We start from the raw sequence: 21,277 nt of genomic DNA on the forward strand, positions 1-21,277 counted from the left end.
TGGACAAAGAAAAAAAGGGCAAATCATGTTGTATTTAAAGTTAATAAAATAAAACATATATAATACAATAAATACAAAATACAAGTGTTACAGCAAAATAAAAAATAAAAATTTGTTTAGTATATGTTTAAATAAATAATGACATATAATAAAATAAAAATATTGAAGACGTTTACTGTAGTATAATTATATTTGTATGTTGAAAGGTTTATAGTAAATGTTTTTTCCCAGTAATACAAAGTACATGAAGAAGTTTTTAGTACTTCAAAAAACCGAACGGGTCGTTGAGTTTGAACATATACACGTTTAAGGAATTTGTCGCCCTCTGCTGGACGTTAAAATCAAGCCGCTTTAAATCTTCGCTAAACACCAGCGATATTAAAACATACTTTTACTGTGTTGATTAAATATTATCAATCATTAGGAACAACATTTTTTTAGTCCTTCAATTATATAGACTTTACATTTATCATTTGAATGTTGGTTTACGGCCTGAATCAACGCCGCAACAGTGACGAACAATTTAATCATTAAAAACTTTTGGCTTAAATGCCGGAAAAGAATCAAGGTATTATTGTAAAAAGTATATTACCTGTACATGAAAGGTGCGACGGTGGCCATGTTGGGGTGACTGTGGTGCTGTTGGGTCTGAGGTAGCTGCACACTGACAGTGTTGCTGGCTGTGCTCTGTGTGTTTCCTCCTCCTGCCACCAGGGCGGCGCTACTCCTTCCATCGACAGAACTCACACTGGAGGTAGCGCTTGTGTGTTTGCCGTCCTTGTCCAGGGGCCCACGGTTCATGGGTATCCCCGCCGTGAGCCTCATGCTCCGGGGCCTCTCCACGGCCTCCTTCCCTCCTCCTGCCGAGGTCTTTCCTGGAGCTTTGCCTCCTGGCTTTGGTATTCCGCTGTGTGCAGGTGTGGAACTCTCCTTCTTGGCCACTTTCCCACCTTTGGGAATGAAGCTGGTTATTTTGGAGCCCCTTTTGTTGGAGCCGTCCGTGTCCCCCACGGAAAAAGCGACCTCCTCCCTGGGTTCTTCCCCCCTGAGTTCTGCCTTGTCAGGCACAGAGCTGCGTTTTCCCGTCTCCTTCACTTTCTCCTTCGTCTTTTCCTTCTCGGCTCCTTTGACCGAGCTCTTCTTCGCAGTCAGGGCTCTGCTGAAAGTGCGCTGGGCGATGCCTCTGAGGGCTAGTTTGGGGCTGCTGGCAATTGTTGTGACGGTGGTACCTGTGTTTCCATTGCTATTCCCGTTCATCCCGGGGCGAACGTTCCCGTCGTCGTCCTCCAGAGGGTCCGTGTTGGAGCCGGTCTCTGCTCTCTCCACCTGACCCGACACAAGTTGCCTGATGAGATTACCGTTGTCCGAGCCGGTGCCGTTCGAGGACGAGCTGGAGGATTTGGAACCTCCTTTGCTGTTGAACAGCTTCAGCTTCTCCAGCATCGACTTCTGCGCCGCAACTTTCGGTGGAGCTTCCATTGCCGCGACAGTCTTGCCGGGAGGGTCTTGTTTGACGGACTGCATGGCGGGGGAGATGCTGGTGGGGGAGGACATGTGCTTGGAGTTCATGGACTTGCTCCTCCAGGGTTTGCTGCTGCTGCTGTTGGGCTGTGGAATGGCCGTAGACGACGTGGATGTGGGAGCCAGAGCCGAGGTAGTGGAAGGGATGCTGATGCTGGATAAGGATGACGGAGCATGCTCAGTCATCAACAAAGGCTGTGAGGTCATGACCTCTGAGGAGTCTACGAGAGAAAAACAAAACATTTCATTTAGTTATTGGTCTGATGTGGGCTACTACAGCTTATAGCAGGTTCAATTAAAGACTTTTTAATAGTATTTGAAATTAAATTTGACCAAAAGTAGACGCCTCTTTCTGAAGTTGCTATATGGACCACTTTGAAGTAGAACGATGACGTGCATCTGCTGTGAGAGTCCTGACTGCAACTGCTTCACTGTTTTCTCAGTTCCACTATTGTGATTATATGTCAACAGGTAAATTATTTAAAATCATTCAATGTTACCATATATTATATGATTTGAAACATAACATTTTCCGGCAATGTTCTCACATTTTAAAGACTTTTCCTATTTGGATTCAAGACATTTTAATGCCAATTAAGGTCTTATTTTAATTTAATTTAATGAGTTTGTTTCGCAGAAACCCAACTGATGATCAATACTTCACTTTCAGCTCTTCATCAAATACACAAAGATAATATCAATCAACCTCCATGGCCTTACACTGTAGTGATGTGGTGATCAGGCTTTATTTTCAGGGATCGCTCTCAGTTTAAAAACAAGTTTTGATTTATTGTAGAGCAGCATGCCATGTAGAGAAATAGAGCACACTGTTTCAAGAAACCTCAACTGTTTCATGAAACCTCATCAACACTATTGGAAAGAAATAGATTGAAAGGCTGACACTAAAAATCTTCTATCATAGTTGTTCATTACAAAACACATTGAAAAAGTACTCCGGTTTTAGGGAAAGGCTAGAGATGCACATCATCAAAAAAAAAAAAAAAAAAAGTTTCCCTCATAGTCAGTTGTACATGAACTTTAGTTTAGCAGCCAGACACAAATGTCTTAAAAAAGTTGGACACAGACCAGGATGGCAAATGTTTACACCGACTCAAGTGCTTTACTCTGATGCCAAACACCATGTTCACACAAGACCTGGACATATATGGAATTCTTTTGCTCCCTCAACTGCCAAAATAAATCCAGTCCAGGTATGGCCAGTGTTTCTATATATATATATATATATATATATATAAAAGAAGAACAACGAGTTGTAATCCATGACTTACCAAGTAAAAAAAGGAGCAAAGTCAAAGTCCTGGTTCAAATCCTCACCCTGAGGTGGATTGACTTCACCTTCAGTGCGACTACATGTGCTGAGCTGCCAATGGAGTCCGGAGCAGTGATATTTGAATATTCAAACACCAACGGCCAGTGAGAGAGTGAGCCATGTGTGAAGGAGTGAGTGAGGGGGTGCTGCCTGGACAGAATCAAAACTCTTCATGCAACTTTACTTTTCACACTCGGATTCTGTTCAAAAAGTCAAAACTTTGACTAAGTGTTTTATTTGACTTTCCATTTTTTAAGCCAAAACCATTCACTTGTGTAAAATACACATCTACCTGTGTCACCTGTTTTTTCTAGATTTCAGAAACATGTTCAACCAGATTTGTGGTTAAAGAAGTGAAAAGCCAACATGTAAATTATTTTCAACACTTGGTTTGTGTTCATGTTAGCAATCAACTTTAACAAATAATATAGATTCAACCCTCAATAGATATATATTAGGAATAGAGATTGTGTCAGTCTCACAACAGTGTAAAAAATATGAAAACTGAAGCGTCTCCAGTCCTGTCACAACGCACATGTGCATTTGTGACAGGTTCTTGTTATGTTGGTTTTCTCTTACTGGAAGCTTTAAAAGTTACTCTCAGTACTTCAGTCTTAATGGAAATTAAGGCAACGGCCGTCGCAGTTTGGTCGTCACATGGGTAGTAACCATAGACTTTGTAAGGACACATTATCTGGGATGTTACGAGTCGGTTACTAAAGTTTATCCAGGCTCATGGTTATGAGATTCTGGAACCATTAGGCATGCAACAGAAATTCTTGTGAAATCAAATACACAGGAATATAATTAAAATTAATACAATGCATGCTAATGAGGTAATTAGTGTCCAAGACTGAAGCCGAGAAAAAATGTTACTGTAAAAACTTGTTTTTTTGGCTGGGTGTTTACTTGACTTCCAGACCTTCTGTCACCAGCCTCAAGTGGTCACTGGATGACCTGCAACTTTTTCCACATCCTCATTGGTTTCCTTTTAAGGCGGATGTTGCCGCTTGCTAGCAACCATCAATCATTAAAGCAGCATACTGAAAAGTACCTTTAAAATGATACTACTGTGCGAGTCATTTAAATTTCAACACTGGTTTTGCTTTCTCTTGGCCTGGAGCAGGGAGGTCCTTAAAACTCTTCACTGGCTTCCAGTTTCTTTCAGGATCAACTTTAAAATTCTGGTTCTTACTTTCAGAGCTATTCATGGTCAGGCTCCTCCTTACATGACTGATCTGATCCAGCCTTACACCCCAGCTCGGGCTCTGAGGTCTGTGGATCAGAATCTACTTATGGTTCCACGCACACGGCTCAGGACCAGAGGAGAGAAATCTTTTCAGGCTGTTGCTCCTAAGCTTTGGAACGATCTTCCTCTCTCTTTGCGCTTGATGGAGTCTACTGACTCCTTTAAGAAACATCTTAAGACGTTTCTATTTGTTCAGGCTTTTCCTTGAATTTCTCGAACTCCTGTGTTGTTCTCAGTATTATCTTGATCTTTAAAGTATGTACTTTTTTGAATATTGTTTTGATTGTTTAAGCGCTTTGTGACCCTGGTCTAGAAAAGCGCTATATAAATAAATATTACTTACTTACTTACTAAAATCAGGCCATAGGGGCCCTTAAGAAGATTTCATGCAGCCTGGGAGGTCCATTATAAACCGTATAACTCAACCAAAGAGTTTAAAATTAAACTTTTTAATGTCACTCAAGTTACCATGAGTGAAAAAGAAAAGGACACAGTAAGTGTTGATGCTATTTTGTGTTGTACGGCTTGATGGCATTAAGATTCTATTTTGGAACTTCTGTGTTGAATAACTCTTGGTATCGGTTCAAATTTGACCTCCGCACTTTTCTTTTCATGCAATGTGGCCCTCATCGAAAACAAGTTTGGACACCCCTGGTCTAGGGGTGGTGAGGATTCTCCCGCTCAATGATGCAAGGACAACCTTTCTCATCCTTGCTTCTGACTGACTTCATTGAGGTACATTTAATGCTCTGACGGTGCGACCCGTCTCGCCGCCTCCCAGCCCACCTTTTAGAGAGTGCAGCCCGAAACAAAGCTGCCATTAGGAAGTGATTAGAGTCCAATTAGCCGAGCTAGCAGTTAGCGATTGGGAAAGTGGGTCAGGTTGCTAATAGCTGGTTTCCTACTAAATTAGCGGGGGACCCGCTGTGATTGTGAAGCTAAAAAAGGAGGGGAGAATAGGAGGAGACCACAGGTTCTGGAGCTTTGATAAAGGTTGAAAGGGACGATCTGTAAAGTCCATGAATAGAGAGGGCTTGGATGTGTGGGTCAGAAAGGAGAAGTGGAGTGACAGGTCAATGGAGAGAGCCGGAGCTCTGGGAAGAAGCGGTCATTGTCATGGGTGCACTCGGTGACCAGGACCGACACGGTCCAGTTAATCTGCCGAGTGTGACGGCGAGTGGTGAATCTTCAACTTGCTCGGTCAAAAAGTGACACCAGAGGATTAGACTTAAGACCCCGGCGTTGCACCATGAACTCACCGCTCTCTTCCTGCCAATGCTCCTAGATAATCGGGGGTGTCATTGTTCAGGATGAGGTAAATAAAGTTAACCACACTATGGAAGCAATTGTGAGAAGTTCTTCCTTTCACAAACAAACAAAGTAGTCGTAACTAAACTGTGACCTTTTGCCCTTGAGGCTAAACACAAGTTGCTTTTTGTCAAGCGCCGTCTGCTTCTGGAAACATGCTGAAAGAATTTCCGTGTTTACGACTCAACTACTTAATTACCGCAGTCATTAGAGATTACCATAAAGAGCCGAGAAAGCAGTGGGGGGGACCCAGAGGGTAGAAGACCACCCCTTTACTTCCTGTCTGCTATAAAAACCTGTCTCACTGTCTCTCCTCCTGTCTCGGGGTCGCTCAGAATGCTAGACGTTTGGGAAAATCAGCCGCAGCGAAGCATAAGCCGTCTTCACGGATCGTCACTCTCGAGTTTCCCTACTTGTGTTCCATCAGGTTAATACTTCTCTGCAGCTGAGGGAACCCCTGTCATCCCAGATCAATGTCACTTCCATACAGTGTGTGGACACGTTTGTGCATGTACGGGCGGCAGTGGCTGCACAACAGGGTTGTCTTTTCCACTGAGCAACATCTCGTTCTTAGACCTTTTCAATAACTAAAAAAGTAATTGGATCTCTGCAGAAACCTAAAACAAGTGGGTTGGACGCTAGCATCAAAGCTAGTACACTGTAACGACTGCAAAATCTAAATTAGTATTTGATCAATATCCAACGAAACCAATGTTTCATAAACTGTGTTTGCACAAGTTTTTTTTATAGGTTGCCAAGGGTCAATTGCAATGCATCATGGGACTGGGGTAGGTCAGATGGTGTAGATAAGCATTTAATCAAAAATATGTAACATTTTGACATCATGTTAGAGATCTTTTTGTATTTATTATTTAAAATAACTTTGTCAGTAGGTCAGAGATTGTGTTTTATATAAAGTATTGAGAGACTTTTTAAAAATATAAAACTTACAAATGCAACAACCGAAAACTGAGAATTTACGACATTGCACGATTACGACACTAGAGAGAGCCAGAAACACCATTTTAAATACTTCAGTTTGTGCCTTTATATCAGAGGAGAAAACAGCAATGCTAAGTTGAAACATTGAATCAAACTTTTTATATTTCATTGTGAATAGTAATTGACCAATGACCCGTTTCCAAATCGTAGGTGGGGCTCTTATTTAAAATTGATGCGTTGTTTCATTAGTTTAATCATTGAAAATCAAATACTACAGGGCAGAGAGCGCCATCTTGTGGGCTCGGACACTGTTTTCTCAAAGCTTCAGCAGTAAGAAGATTCTAGATTAGGGAGACCTCAAATCACAGGTACGACACCTTAAGATACAACACTCACATTTTGAAAATATTACATTATAATACACACAATATTGTTATACTTTTAAATAATGGAGGAAGAGCCTTCATCATTCTGTCTGATAAAACTCATTCAGAATAAAAAAACACTTTTCAGTTTTGTATATGCTTTAAAAAGACTATATGTTAGGGAAAAAAAATCCCCTTGACATTATTATGTACCGTCCATGAATGTACATGAACAATATAACCAACTTCATTATAAACATTATTTTAAATTAAATGCAAATTCACTCAACTGACAATAATACGCAAAAAACACTCTTTAGAAGCGTGTGAAAATATTCCCACAAAGAAGAAGTAAATGCATTAGTGTCAGTTAACACTGTAAACACAAACGTCTCTAATGGTCACAAGACGTTCAGTCGGTCAGCCAGTGGTCACTATGTGGACCTGATCATGACCCTCTTACATCCCATGTCTTCAATTACAAATAAAGTAATAAACAATGATTGTAGGCCATAATTTAATACATCATTAAATTGAAGACAAGAAAAATATATCAGGCATATTTGGACCATAAGAAAGTAAGACATTAATATATATATGAATATACAAATAGTGAATTAATATTTGTCTAAAACTAACATTTATTTTACTTACCAAAATGTAATATTATATTTAAAGCTAAATCATAATAAGTATTGTATTACCAACAGTCTAACTGTCCTGCAGGTATATTAACCACGTCTACAATTCCTGCATTAATAATGTAAGTTTGCAGCTGCAGGTCTTTGCTGACTCATCAAGTCTGGTCTCAGCAGCGCCTCCTCACTCATTGTGCTGCTAAAAGTGAGAGGGACAGCATGCTTTTGTGTGCAGCGAGCACAACTTTTCAAAAGTTTCTCCACATGAATTCACTGGAACAGTGACAGTCCAGATCAGAGGACCATTCATCCTGCAGGAGCAACACACACACACACACACAAACAAACACACAGACACAATCAAAGATGCATACTCACTGCTCACTCTCTCTCATTGGAGTGAGTCACCCAGCGGACACGCATCCTGTCACCCCGGGTTAATGCCTATCAGGGCACCAGAATCACGAGCGATCTCTCAAAATGGCTCTTAGGTAGAAACACATTTCTGGTGTGAGAGTAAATGACACACAGCAGATCACGAGCAGAAGAAGCAGGTGTCTTCAGCACAAACCCCCGGCACGACTCAAACACTGCATGTTTCATGACAACAGACGACCCAGAATAATCCTTTAGAGGAGCCTCTTCAAGCACATGACCGGTCGAAGAAGCAGCAGCTATAACACATGAACTCTCCTGCAGAGCTGCAGAGTTAGATATGACTTCATCTACAAGTTGTCAAACCTCATTGTCGTTGCTGGAGTCCAGAAAGAATCCGTAAAGTGCGAGAGGCTCTGAGAGTCAACGAGGGATAGATACGTCCTGCAGCACGCTGAGCCGTCCATGAAGAGGAGGAGGAGGTGGAAGTGTTGAGGGGAGGGACTTGGCAACATCACCGGCACTAGAGTTGACCAATATTTCCTTTTCTACCTCTTCATTACTCATACTTCTAAAATCATTGCTCCAGACGATAATTTAAGTATAATTTAATGCATAATAAAAATAGTAAATTCACCTTTTTAATCACAAATGTGTGTCATTCGTCTTTTCTGATAATTTTTAATGTTTTTATTCCAAGATTTCATTGACGTGCTGGTTTTATTTTATGAATAAAGCTTGTTTAAAGGACAACTAATGTGTTGATTCAAGTGTGTCCTCTATTGTATCATAAATTACTGAAAATACTGTTCTTCTGGAGATACAATCTTGTTTACCATAACCGAACACACTCTGCTGTGATTGGTCAAACATCAAGATTTGTCACCACGTGTCATCAATCCCGGAAGCGTAAAGGAGGAGTGAAGACCATTATTAGGTCATAATGGACTCTGCTTTCGTAACCTCTTGTTCGCTGAGATTTCAGAAGGGGGAGAACTTTCAAATGTACTGTATTTTCCGGACTATAAGTCGCAGTTTTTTTAATAGTTTGGCCGGGGTGCAACTTATACTCTGGAGCTACTTATGTGTGAAATTATTAACACATTATTACCGGTATATCATTTCACATGTTATTTTCACATAAACCGCAAGAGGGCGCTCTAGGCCTGTGTTGATAATTTCGACGTAGAAGAGGAGTTCTACCTCCGGAGTTAGCGGAGTTGTTTAAAAGTGACACCGATGATGAAGATTTCAATGGATTTTAGTTATTTGGAGTTACACGGATGGTTTGGTAAACTTCTTAGCATGTTATTAATGCTATAATTATCTGAATAACTCTTAATATGTTATGTTAACATACCAGGCACGTTCTCAGTTGTGTCGTGTAACGTAAGCATACCGTACAATTATTCAGCCTGTTGTTGCCTCTATTCTATTTTTATTTTGAATTGTCTTTCAAGATGACATGTCTGTTCTTGGTGTTGGATGTTATCAAATAAATCACCCCCAAACATGCGACTTATACTTCCGTGCGACTTATATGTTTTTTCCTTCTTTATTATGCATTTTATGGCTGGTGCGACTTGTACTCCGGAACGACTTATAGTCTGGAAAATACGGTAATAACTTCAAAACATCATCATGATTTCAGCAGACCGGATTTGAACCTTTGTCCTACAGTTTCTCAAATATTGTGAGGGAAAAAAATGACAACTTTAACAAAATAATGATCAACTTAGCAGAAATCATGTGAAGAAAAAAATCAATTTAGGCGTATACACAAGTGACTCAGTAAAGCAACAATGTAAACAGCTGAAATAACTAGAAAAGTGTTTTAAGAAGAGGCCCCAGACTGTGGTAGGTCAGAACTCTCGGCCTAAAGCAGGATAATGAGTTTGGACTCTGAACACTAACATTGTCTGTATAAAGCTGTGCTCCTGCCAAGTGGTGACACAAATTATTCAACCACCGGCTCTCAATTGTGCACAACATTTAACATGGTTTAAGCCATTAAGCACATACCGAGACAACATCAAACATAAGAAGACTTCTTTAAGAGCTGCTCCTTTTTGATTAGTCATGTTCACCACATTCCCTACCAATGGTTGCCAACTTTCTACTTCACGCTTTCAGGGGATTAGAAACATGCGTGTGACATTAAGAAAGCACCGAAAGATGTTTGTTTGACTTGCAGCGTCAACAGCTGGTAAACTCCTTGTGAAAACACACAGCTGAAATACAAAGCCTGCAGAGTGACATATTTTCAATGGTCCCCATAATAAAATATATTAATTATTAATCTTTCAGCACACTTGAGAGGAAGAGGGAAACAGAGATTTGTTTTGAAGGTCGTCTGAACATGTGATGTTTTTACACAATTTGTGCAAACAGAATTTATTTGGACGTAATATTGTTTATTCAAATTTTCTGCGCGATAAAAAATGGTAAAGCATAATCAAACCGAAACACAAAGTTTAAAATATGACTGTAAATCATTGACCTGCCTACAGGCTTATGCAGCGGTTGGCCGCCAGGGGGCACTTGAGTGGGCTCAATTATAGTAGGGATAAATAAAAATATTATTAAAATGTTTTTCAACCATTTACCCTGAACATACAAACGCGAACTGCCTTGTTCTTCTGACTCTCAAGTTTAAGTACTCAACCTGCACATTACATGTCAACCTGTCAACAAGTAGCTTGTAGCTAGCTAGTAGGCACGAAATGGACAGGTTTTCTGACAAGGAAATACCAAAAAAGAAGACTAACAATCCCGCCATGCTGTTTAAAAGCGAAGATCTTATGGACATCTTACATACAAAAATATGAAGCAGCATACACCAAGTAGGGCTTTACAGTCATACGGATGAATGTGTCTGGACATCCTCTCTAGCAAGTGTTTCAAACATGCAAAACTCAAGTGTCACTTACTACATACAAAATCAAACACTGGCCAAAAAACAGTAGACTTTTTTTAAACATAAAGAAACACATTTGCTTTGGCAACCTGCTGTATTTACAGTGTATCACAAAAGTGAGAACACCCCTCATATTTCTGAAGATATTTAGGTATATTTTTTCAAGGGACAACACTGAAGAAATAACACTTTGACACAATGGAAAGCAGTCTTTGTGTTGCTTATATAACAGTGTAAATTCATTATTCCCTCAAATCAACACAATACACCTCATTGTTCAAGATTCAATATGGATGAATATGGATGAGTGCTGAAAAAATGTGTTAATTATTCACTATGCTTAACAAATAATCAATATTGAAGAGTGAATAATAAAATAAAATGCAATTGTTTTAAGAATTTAGTGCGTTTGGAACCCCAAGGCCTTCTTTAAGAATAGTGTGAGCACAAGTTGACTCTGTGTCCCTGTCACATTTTCATACAATACAGTCACATCCATGTACTTCTCATGATTAAACTGGTCTTACCTTTATTCAGGTGAAGGTTTGCTTTGGTTTTCTCACTGTTGAATCCCTGGCTACGTCTGTTCCCAGCTGCACCGACCGAGGTCCTGGTGCTGATGTCACTGCCCGCAGTGGACACCCTCGCTGATGGGCCGGGAAGTCTGATGTAAGGAGGGAGAAAGACGGATGTTTAACAAGGAAGTGGTTGAAGGAAAAAGTTTAGTTTCTGTTGTTTCACAGCAGAGCAAACACTTCTGAAGTCACTCAGGGAGGGTAAATAGCAACAAGAATCTCCGCTACTGGCACAGGCTGGAAGATTAAACACTGAGGTTGAGTCATTTCTCTAACTTTTCCCCCGAACAAAACCAAAGAAAATGAATTTCACAGTTACTTGTTACGCTCATGACACACAAACACAGCATTAGAAGATTTATATAAAATAAATTAGGTGATTAAATCAAAGTTATCTTCGGATGATCAAGAATAATTTGATGAAAACTCTTACAGTCTCAGATCAAATGTCATCTTGTGTCATGATGATTTGTAAAATCAGCAGGAGTAAGATAAATTACTTTGAACGCCACACATTCGCAAACTATTAAAATTTGAGCCATCTGCTCCCAAAGAGCGGAGTTCTGTTTTTTCAGCAGCTGGGCTCAAAAGTGTCAAATAGCAAATACGCCAAAATAATCTGGAAACAAAGCTCATGCTCTGCCAACACCATCATCACACTGTCAGTGGATGGAAACCGTCTCCAAGATGAACATTTACTTCTGGGTAAACTCCAAGCTCAAAGTCTGTGGTCTGGAATCGTGACAGAGGTAAACCCAGCCATTGTTAGTTGTTCTGGCCCACACGCCTAGTGAGCCCTGATGGAGACGGATGACTTTTACGGGCGTTCATGAACTCATCATCGGCAAGCAGCTCCTCTGATCCTGCTCCAGGATCAGACAGACGTGTGGAGTCTTTATTCAATTTCTCTGACAACTCCATGACAGTTAACAGCGGCTACAGACACTGAGTCATAATCTAACGACTCCCTGACAGACCGACAGATAATAAGATGCAAATGCTTCCTCCTCATCGTCGTCTTGTTGCCACGACCTTCAGGTGAAACACTGATAAGAAGATTAAGTCCGTGTAGACGAGCAGGAATTAATGGATTCATCCCCTGGATGTCAGTTATCCTAAACGACTCCTATTTTATCTAAAATTAAAACAGCTACAATGTTTACCTTAGAAAGCAGCAGCCTTTTGGCTCAGCTCAAACTTTATTTAAATTTGAAAAGCAACAAACATGTTACCGTGAAAAGTCATAAAACAAGTCAAGTTAATGCATATGTTTTAGGTTAAAGAAAAGTGTTTATTAATTTCAACCAATTCCCACTTATTCGGTTGAAATATCCAAACCCAATTCTGTACTTAAATAAATCTTTGATTGTAGTGTTGCTATACATCCACAAGAGGGCAATGTTGCATCAGTAAATACAGACGAAGGCGCGAGGAAAATACATTTGCATTAACAGCGTGCAAAAACGTTCTTCGTCCAAATCCAAGGTGCATTAGGAGAAAATATCATGAACATTATCAAACATGCTAATTAAGAGCAACATATATCTAGAGAAACGTCACATCCTTGAGCCCTGGATCATTCATATTAGTCTATTCACACCAGATTAAATGAAGGATGGTTTTTAACCAAACACACACACACACACACACACACACAGGCAAACACACTTGACGGTCGTCTAAAGGTTGTTTTTACACTCCATTTAACTAGCTTGACAACTGAGGCACACACTGTCCCAGTCTGGAGCCTAAAGTCTGATCTGTTCGCCACCATCGCTCATGCATGTCCAAAACTAGTCTTCGTAGAGACTGCCCTTAATCCAAGACCGTGGAAGAGATGTGAAATTTACAAAGTGGAAAGAAAAGTGTCTTGGCATTAGAGGCAATGTCTACTCTTGGGTGGGAAGTATGGGGTGAAATTTGTGCCAAACAAACAGAGAACTAATCAAGATGGATTTATACTAGGCTTACATAACAACATACATCTGTGTTAAGTGACTAATAACTGTAACTACCATTGTATGTACAAGGATACATATAATTCCAATCCTGTGTTGTATCAATATTAATGTTAATTTATTCATTTTCATAAAAAAACATGTTTTTTAGATTTCTTATCATCCTATTTCTTCTGACTTGTGCAGGAAAGTAATTCACAATTTATTAATTTATACTAGTTTGTAGTGATGGGTAAATGCCAGACAGTGCCATCTAGTGGCCTTTGAAAATGAGGACACTGTTTCATGAAACTTAATCAACCCATCACAGGTCACAAACTGTTGTCTTGTTGACTCAATACCATATAAAAGTGACTTGTTTTAGACTTCTACTGACTTCTAGAGAGACACACTGTTTTGATTAGCTCTCTAACTGTTTGATTTGGAAGAAATTTCAATCCATCAGCAAGCAGGTGAGTGGAAGGAAAGAGGAGGGAGACACAGACATGAAGACAAAGCAGCTGACCTAGAGGTCTTTTTCTGACCAAGGGAAAACTTGAGTAGTTTACTCTGAGAGCCATTCCTGGAGAGAGCGTGGAAGAGGAGAGAGAGTTGAAGTTTACAATGAAGTGAGAAGATGGACATGGATGTTTAGAGAAGAGATGACGTCGGAAACAAAGGAGAGGAGAAGCGTCTTCACCTGGACTGCATCTCGGCTTGTGCTGCTGCTCTCTGTGCTGTGGGACCGGGCGTCCCATGCGTGGACTGGCTGAGCTGGGCCGGGGCGCTGCTCTGGTGGCTCAGGGGAGGATGGGAACTCTCACGGTGGGAGGTGGAAGAGACAGCCGGCTGAGAGTTCTGCCTCTGGGCGTGCTGCTGCTGCTGCTTGTAGCGGGACAAGCTGAAGAAGAGTCCGAGGATGGCTTTCAGATTACCATTCCGAATGTCTGCGAGATGAAAGGATCAGTGTTAGAAAACATCAACATCAGATGTTTGTTCTGTGATACAGTTTGTAGGTTCGCGTGACAACCTGACTTCTATTGGTGTAAGACAACAACCCACCTTCTGCAGACAAACCCTGGATGTTGACTCCTTTGGCTTCTAGGAAACTCAGGCAGGCGTCAATGTTCTCAAGCTGGAGAGAGAAAGACAGTTGACCGTCATTCAGGGTCCTCACTTCTACTTCAGATCTGACAAACCCAAGGCACAGGGGCCAACAGAGAGTTCCAATTACAGTCGAGTTCAATTATTTGTTTTAGAAAGGATAACACAATGATACCCAAGATAAATATAGCCTTCAAAATCATTCCATTAGGTCACTTGGTAGATCACTGTTGTGTCATAAAAAGGTAATGGCTTCAAACCCAGCGTCCACCAAATGACAAGTATATACCAATTTACCAAAGCCATTTTCCCCAGTGATTAATACATGAACAGTTGATCTATCTAACCAGAGTCATACTTCCATTCACAGAAAGTTAGGTAAACATACACTTGCATTGTTAATATATTTTTGTGTGATCAAGTTTGATACCCCTGATCTACATGGTTGCAACGGTTGGTGAAACCATTTCTCCACAGTAATTTTGTTGTTGAAAAAGGATTCATAAATGCAGAAATAAAACAGGAGTTTGAAAAAAATCCATTGTTGAGTTCTTTACAAAGCACTTGAGATCTGGATTAAAGTGCTGCTGTCAATACCTTCACCAGGAAGGACGCGGTCAGCACTATATCTGCTGTGAAAGGATCATTTTGTTCTGCACCGGACACTGATAATGTCGTCCATGTTGCAGCGACACCTGGGCAGACTGCTGATCTGTCACTTGTGAGAGGGTTTTATGGGCCTTGGTTTACAGCTCATGTGACCTGTTATCCACCGGCTGTGCTTCCTGATCCCGGTAATGTCAACGGTATAAAAGACGTCTTTCCAGCTGATGAGCGATGATCAAAGTTTACCAACCGATCTCATGAGCAAACCTACCAGCTGTAGCCGGTATCAAGTGGGTGGCATTTACTGCAGTTAAGAATAGAGTGAGCCTGGAGGCCTAGGAAAAGCTATAGGAGACACACAGCAACAAGAATCACAGACTTAATCCTCTTTACGGAGTCTTGTTTAATGAGGTGTCTACTGCGACCTGGAGGTCTCCTCTATCTCTACATTAATGATGTGTCTTATTAATAGCCTGACCTACAGCTCCGTCTGTGGATCTGCAGGTGGGAAGTTTCCAACTGCGCATCAATTGCCGAAGTTCATCTGGATGAACCTTCAGTGAGGCGAGAACAGCACTGGCAGAGCGGCAAGAGAGGTTGTTATTTTTCGACTCGTCCTTCAGTTTCAATAAATGTGTACGTTTAGGGGGGAAAAAAAAGTATTCTCAAGTCATACACGTTTTTGTTTTGTATACATCACTCGTATACAATCTTAGAATTTCAACTCAGTCTTTTTCAGCTGTAGTCAATTTTAAAGGTCACGCCCACTGAAAATAGTTTTGTTTTTCGTTTTTCTAGAGATTAAATCTTGTTTATCATAACCCAGCCCACTGTGCTGTGATTGGTCAAACAACTCTCCTGACTCACTCCCATGTTTCAAATGTTGAAGTCTTCCTCTCCAAGATGCAGTAAGTCTCTCATCATGACCATGTTTTGAACTTATTACTTTAAAAAGTTACCAGCCTTCTGAAATCTCAGCAAACGAGAGGTTACAAGAGCGAAGTCCATTATGACATAATAATGGTCTTCACTCCTCCTTCACCCAGCTGTAGTCACGTTCTGCTTTGTTTATACAACAAGTCCCTTGGAGATTGAGACTTCCAGGATTGATGACGCACAGTGACAAACCTCAATGCTTAATCAATCAAAACAGAGTGGGAATGGTTATGGTAAAAAAGATTTCATCTCCAGAACAAAGGGCCTTAGGATCATTGTCTAATGTAAATATTTCAATGAAAAGAGAGTTTTGTACAAACAGACACATACTGATGATACAATAGATTCCAAGATCTATTTAAGACACACTTAAATAATTAGTTGCTGTTTAATTTAATTCTTGGTAGACATTGAAAATAAAAGCTATAATCACCAGCAAATTCATGCTTTTCACAAACAAAACAAATAATAAAATACTGCCAATTCCAAACATTATTTTAACTTCTGATAATCGACAGGTTCAGTGCTGGGTTGGTTGCTACATTGAGTGAAGCCGCATGACGTCTTCTAGTGTATGAATAGAGCTATAAAAATAAACCTGGCTCGTCTCTTAGCCGCGTGTAGCTGGAGGTCTTGAGGTGCTAAAGCGGGCGTTGAAATAAAGAATCACACTTTTTCTTACACGCTCAATCGCGCAGATCAGTTTGACTCTTTATCATGATGGCATAAATCTTCAGCTCTCAGTGCGAACTCCGCGACCTCTGGCGGCTTGTGTCAATAGACTTGTAGACTTTACACATATGCATGGTGCCCGTGCATGACCTCTGACCCTTTAACAGCTGTTGACATATGCAGCTCTCGAAGTTGACCCAAGTGAAAAGTTTTTAAAGACTTGTGAAGAGAGTTGAACGCAGTCGAAAGCGACAATCAGAATCCATCAGCTTCACAAACCATGTCAATTTGATCATTCCATCAAAAGTTATACAAAAACACCATCAATAACATGGCTGCTCGTGGTCGTACCTGCCCAGGTGTTCTGATCCTAACAGCTCCGCACAGACCACACTCCTGCTCTGCTGCAGCCACGAGCTCTGAGAAGACGCCGCCCCTCGTCACACAGCTGATTCTATTTCACGTGTGGAAGGAGGAAGTGCTTGAGCGCCGCATGAAGACAAATGTCATGTGAAATGAGCTCGGCAAATAGATGCAGAGGGAGACAGAGCTCTGGGTGGAATCTCCACCACTTTGACAGTTAACAACAAGTGTTGTTTCGTCATGGTCTCGACGCTAATCCAGCTTAAATTGATGAAATCAACTTTATTATTTTCCTGAGCTGTTACGACCACATTATCTCTCTGCTTCAATGATGGCCTTCAGGAACATGCCTTGTTGTTTTTCAAATATGATGAGTCATGAGTTACCTACATTCCAGCACAGCAGATACAAAAACAAACATTCGTACACAGATGAATGTTGTTTAATAAAAGAGTTCATATTCAAGCAAAATTATTTATATGAACAGTATATTCCTGCAAGTCTTTTTAATCATCATACATAATTTACTGATCAAATACAAACAGATCTTTCTTATGATGTAAGTTGTATTTGCTAACTTGGTTGCCAAGATACAGTTTTCTCACGACTCGATCAGATGATTTCAGGCTAAAATCACTTGCAAACATACAAGTGCTTCATTTGATTCAAAATATTCTTCGACCAGACACACATGACTCACTGGTATGGAACGTTTGTCCCCATGAGCGCATTGGAATTCCACAAACTTTATTGACAAGTTTAACTTGAAATTAGATGACCTTTTAGGTCAGGTTTTTTTTTATTATTTTTGATTCTTTTATAATGTTTTCTCTGACTTTAAAATATGTCAACTGATAAGTTATTATAAAAAGCACTGAAATGGCAACTATTTGGAATATATGGATGGAGTATTTTTAGACAATTTTCCATAATTAATTATATAAGACAAAATCAAATGATCTGTTAAATGGAAGATAATTGTTTTCTTTTTTGTCACCAAAAAACATTAGTTTGATGAACGCAGGATAATATTTAAGTTCATAGTAATACTGTTGGTATAAAATATCAAACAACTGAAAAATGTTAATATACTGTAAACATTATTCAGGAATCTATCATTTGGCCTTCTTTCTATTCCCAACCTTGGAGTCACAGCACATTTGGGAGACATTCTCAATTCAATCTGGAATTCTTCACAAGCCTGATGAGCGTCCATTATGTTTCTTCAATTTTAAGAAATTAAAACATATCTCCCACCTGAGTGAGTAAAATTGCTTTACGATCAGTCTTTATCTTTCCATTAAAGCTGCAGTACGTAATATAAAAATGAATATTGTTTCTGGCTCCCCTCAGTGTTCAAACAGTGCAACTGCAATGTCATGGTTCTGTGTGCGCATGCTTTTGTTTGCAAAAACAAAACGAAATTTCCTCATTTAATACTGTTAACTTCAAAAAGCCTTACTTGTGTTAAAAATGACAGCATCTACATTTAAGGTAAATATTAATTCTCCAACAAGAGTTCCCAATCAAGTTCTATTTTACGTTTTAACTTTGATCTGTATTCTCCAGTATTTTAAAATAAATAATAAACAGATGACACATCAAAATATCCATACGTAATGACAGACGTGAAGTTCTCTTTTTGGTTTATTGTTGACCCTACAAAACATTGTGATATTGTCCAACAGATCAACACACCTTGTGATCAGTGTGGTGTCACATCAACACTGTGGCGACTAACAGCCTTCTAAACACACACTGGGGGGCAAAGGCAAAACTGGACATTGGGGGAGTTTTTAACAAGTGTGTGACAGTTGTTAAAACACACACTTCACTCAGCGATGGAAGAAACAGGCTGCTAATGTGAGAGCGAACAAGACGAAAGTGCTGCATTCTAGTCCACCTCTGGCTCTTATTTACATTTCCACTCAGGAAGCAACTTTAACTTTATGATCAGCAGAATGTTTAGTAAACTTCTGTGAAAGCACTGCAGCTCCTCCAGGACTGTGTTTCTGATGTCGAGCAGTAACACACACGTTCGGATGAGCCAAGCTCGGCTGATTCAGATTTTACTTTGAAGCAGGGAAGGCTTTGAAGATTTTTGTGAACACAAAGCTCACCTTCGCAAAATGTCTTCCTCTTAAATGAGATTTCCATTTTAATCTCTATCATCCTTTTGTCAATTGTTCGTATATTTGAATACATCCGTCACAGAGATGAAGAAGAAATTTACTAAATGGTTTGGTGAAAGAACACAATTAGCTACATTGGTAAAGAAAAAAAGGGGGTTTTGATTAAAAATGTTTTCTCCATTTTTTTTCAGATATATCTGGTTGTTTTGTCTATTCAAGGTAGCATCCTCTGGTCATGTGACATTGATATACCAATTGCAAATATCAGCATGACAATAAAAAACAGCACTGATAACAGAATACTTTTTTAAAGCAAATAGAGCTCCTTTGTACAGCTTAAAAAAAAATAAAAATATATAAACATCATAAATATGTATATATTTATGATGTTTTTATTCTGCTGATATAAGAAATGTTGTAAAATATGTATTAATTAAAAAGAAAAAGATTTGTCTGTATAATAAATGTTTGAGAAAACCTGAAAATTCCGGATTCAAGTTAAGCTTCTCGTCAGGAGACGCGATGGATGGTTCTGGGATCAGCTGGGTCTGCTCCCTCCTCCTATTAGTTGTTAATGGTGTGTGTGTGTTTCTGGCTGGTGCCCAAAAATAGCTCCCTCAGCTGGCACACTGGCCCAATTTATGACCCATCACGTTCGGCGGAGGGCAGCTTCAGAACAGTGGGGCTTATTTCCCACACAAAACAGTGGAGCCGGCGAAATCCCCACAGTGTTCAGGTCAATCGTCAGGCAGAGAAAACAAACCAGCTCTGGTGGTAAACATTTTCTTTTCCGTGTGTGGTGATGCTCCCGGGATGCTTTCATCACTGGAGATGGCAAAGTGTAATGAGTGAACATAGCAGGTCCAAACACCAGAGCGGCTTTCAACCGAGTGCCAAGTGGCAGAAGTCTGAGCTAGAGGTTTCACAAACAACCACTAAGACCACGAAAGTATAAAAAAAAGATTCACATCTTTTGTGAGTCCCGGCGAGGGCCTGCGATAAAAGATGCTACACAACGTGTTCCTGCCAAAACAAATAAGGAGAAATCACTTACCATCTGAGAGCGGCTCTTGGGACAGCCGTTGATGTCGCCAATCTTCTCGTTGGCTGAAAGCAGAGAAATAAAAGGGTTGAAGTCCTCTGTGAAAGTAATCCTTCTGGAGATGTGTGTGTTTTGGCTGGAGAGGGGAGAACCGGGTCGTTCATGCCTGTGATTGTGACCCCACCTCTCCTCCTACCCAGTCTGCAGGGGGACATGAAACACTATCTGGTCACAGCAAATGGGAATGGGGCCACCGGGGGCCCGACCAACATGGGAGCGATGAGCTACTTCTTTTCAGAAGGTGTGTGTGTGTGTGTGATGTCAGGGATTCCTCTCGGACACGGAGGCCCGGCCCACAGCAGCTGAGACAGAGTTGACAACTGTGCCAACAGCATCAGGAGGTCTGAAGGGCCCATAATGCAAAAACCACCACCTACTTTGTGGGAAAACTCAGCTCTCTGGCTCGGGTGAATAAACATGTTGTTTATTCTGTCGACCAAAACTGTTGTAGCCTATTGACCGTCACTTACTGCTGAACATATGGAGTAGATAAAACTGTTAAAAACTGTTGAAATTATAGCTGAAAAAGTCAAAGCAATTGTATAATGATAGATTTGCAGTTGCACTAACGTTTAAGAGTGGAATTAAATTAGATTTTTAGTAGTGGTATGAACATAACCGATGTGGTAGCATTAGCATCTTTGTTTAGTCAATGCCATTATACACATCAATATTGGTTAATTCATCCATTCGCAGCATCTTCTTGTTACATACAAGCAGGATACAGCAACAATTTAAAATCTTCTGACAACATCTTAAGAGGCTGCTCTTCCGATATCAAGAAAAAACCCTTAGAGAGTCTTGTTATTAAAACCTCTTTCTGCAACAACTTGGTCAAGCAAATAAATTGGTAAAAATTAAGAATTGTTTAGTTTTCTAAACAGTGCCGATGTGTTCCCAGAAGGTTCTTAATAGGGATAGTTCACCCAAAATCCAAACTTCAATCATTTTTTACTCCCCCTCATGTCGACTAAAGGCTGGTTATATTTTAATAGTAATCTTTTCTTTTTTAAAGTTATAAACAAAATTGTATGTTCATTTTAATGTAGCGACTGGTGCTCAGTTTTCTTCATCTTCGTCCAAAAAGACACTTAAAAACTTCCAAATATGTTTCGCTCGTCTGTAACGTCCATCTTTTATTGAAGTCTGGACATGAGGAATTGTCCTGGAAAAACATAAACAAGTCTATATTTTGTATATATAGA

General features: G+C 40.1%; 1 protein-coding gene across 3 annotated transcripts in view; it reads right to left on the reverse strand.

Moving 5' to 3' along the window:
- Positions 1 to 21,277, reverse strand: part of nav2a (neuron navigator 2a) — an 88,056-nt gene that overhangs the window by 43,322 nt on the left and 23,457 nt on the right. The window contains exons 3-8 of one of the 3 annotated variants that reach the window (XM_087794329.1): positions 20,025 to 20,077; positions 14,220 to 14,292; positions 13,858 to 14,104; positions 13,684 to 13,740; positions 11,173 to 11,309; positions 593 to 1,742 (exon numbers count right to left, since the gene is read on the reverse strand). In XM_087794329.1, the coding sequence (XP_087650455.1) occupies positions 593 to 1,742; positions 11,173 to 11,309; positions 13,684 to 13,740; positions 13,858 to 14,104; positions 14,220 to 14,292; positions 20,025 to 20,077 (1,717 nt within the window). Of the gene's footprint in view, positions 1 to 592; positions 1,743 to 8,094; positions 8,145 to 11,172; positions 11,310 to 13,683; positions 13,741 to 13,857; positions 14,105 to 14,219; positions 14,293 to 20,024; positions 20,078 to 21,277 lie in introns of those variants that run through there. The other 2 variants (XM_087794327.1, XM_087794328.1) reach the window with 2 other exon arrangements.

The sequence above is a fragment of the Callionymus lyra genome, chromosome 6, assembly GCF_982586985.1.
Source record: "Callionymus lyra chromosome 6, fCalLyr1.hap1.1, whole genome shotgun sequence".
NCBI lineage: Eukaryota > Metazoa > Chordata > Actinopteri > Syngnathiformes > Callionymidae > Callionymus > Callionymus lyra.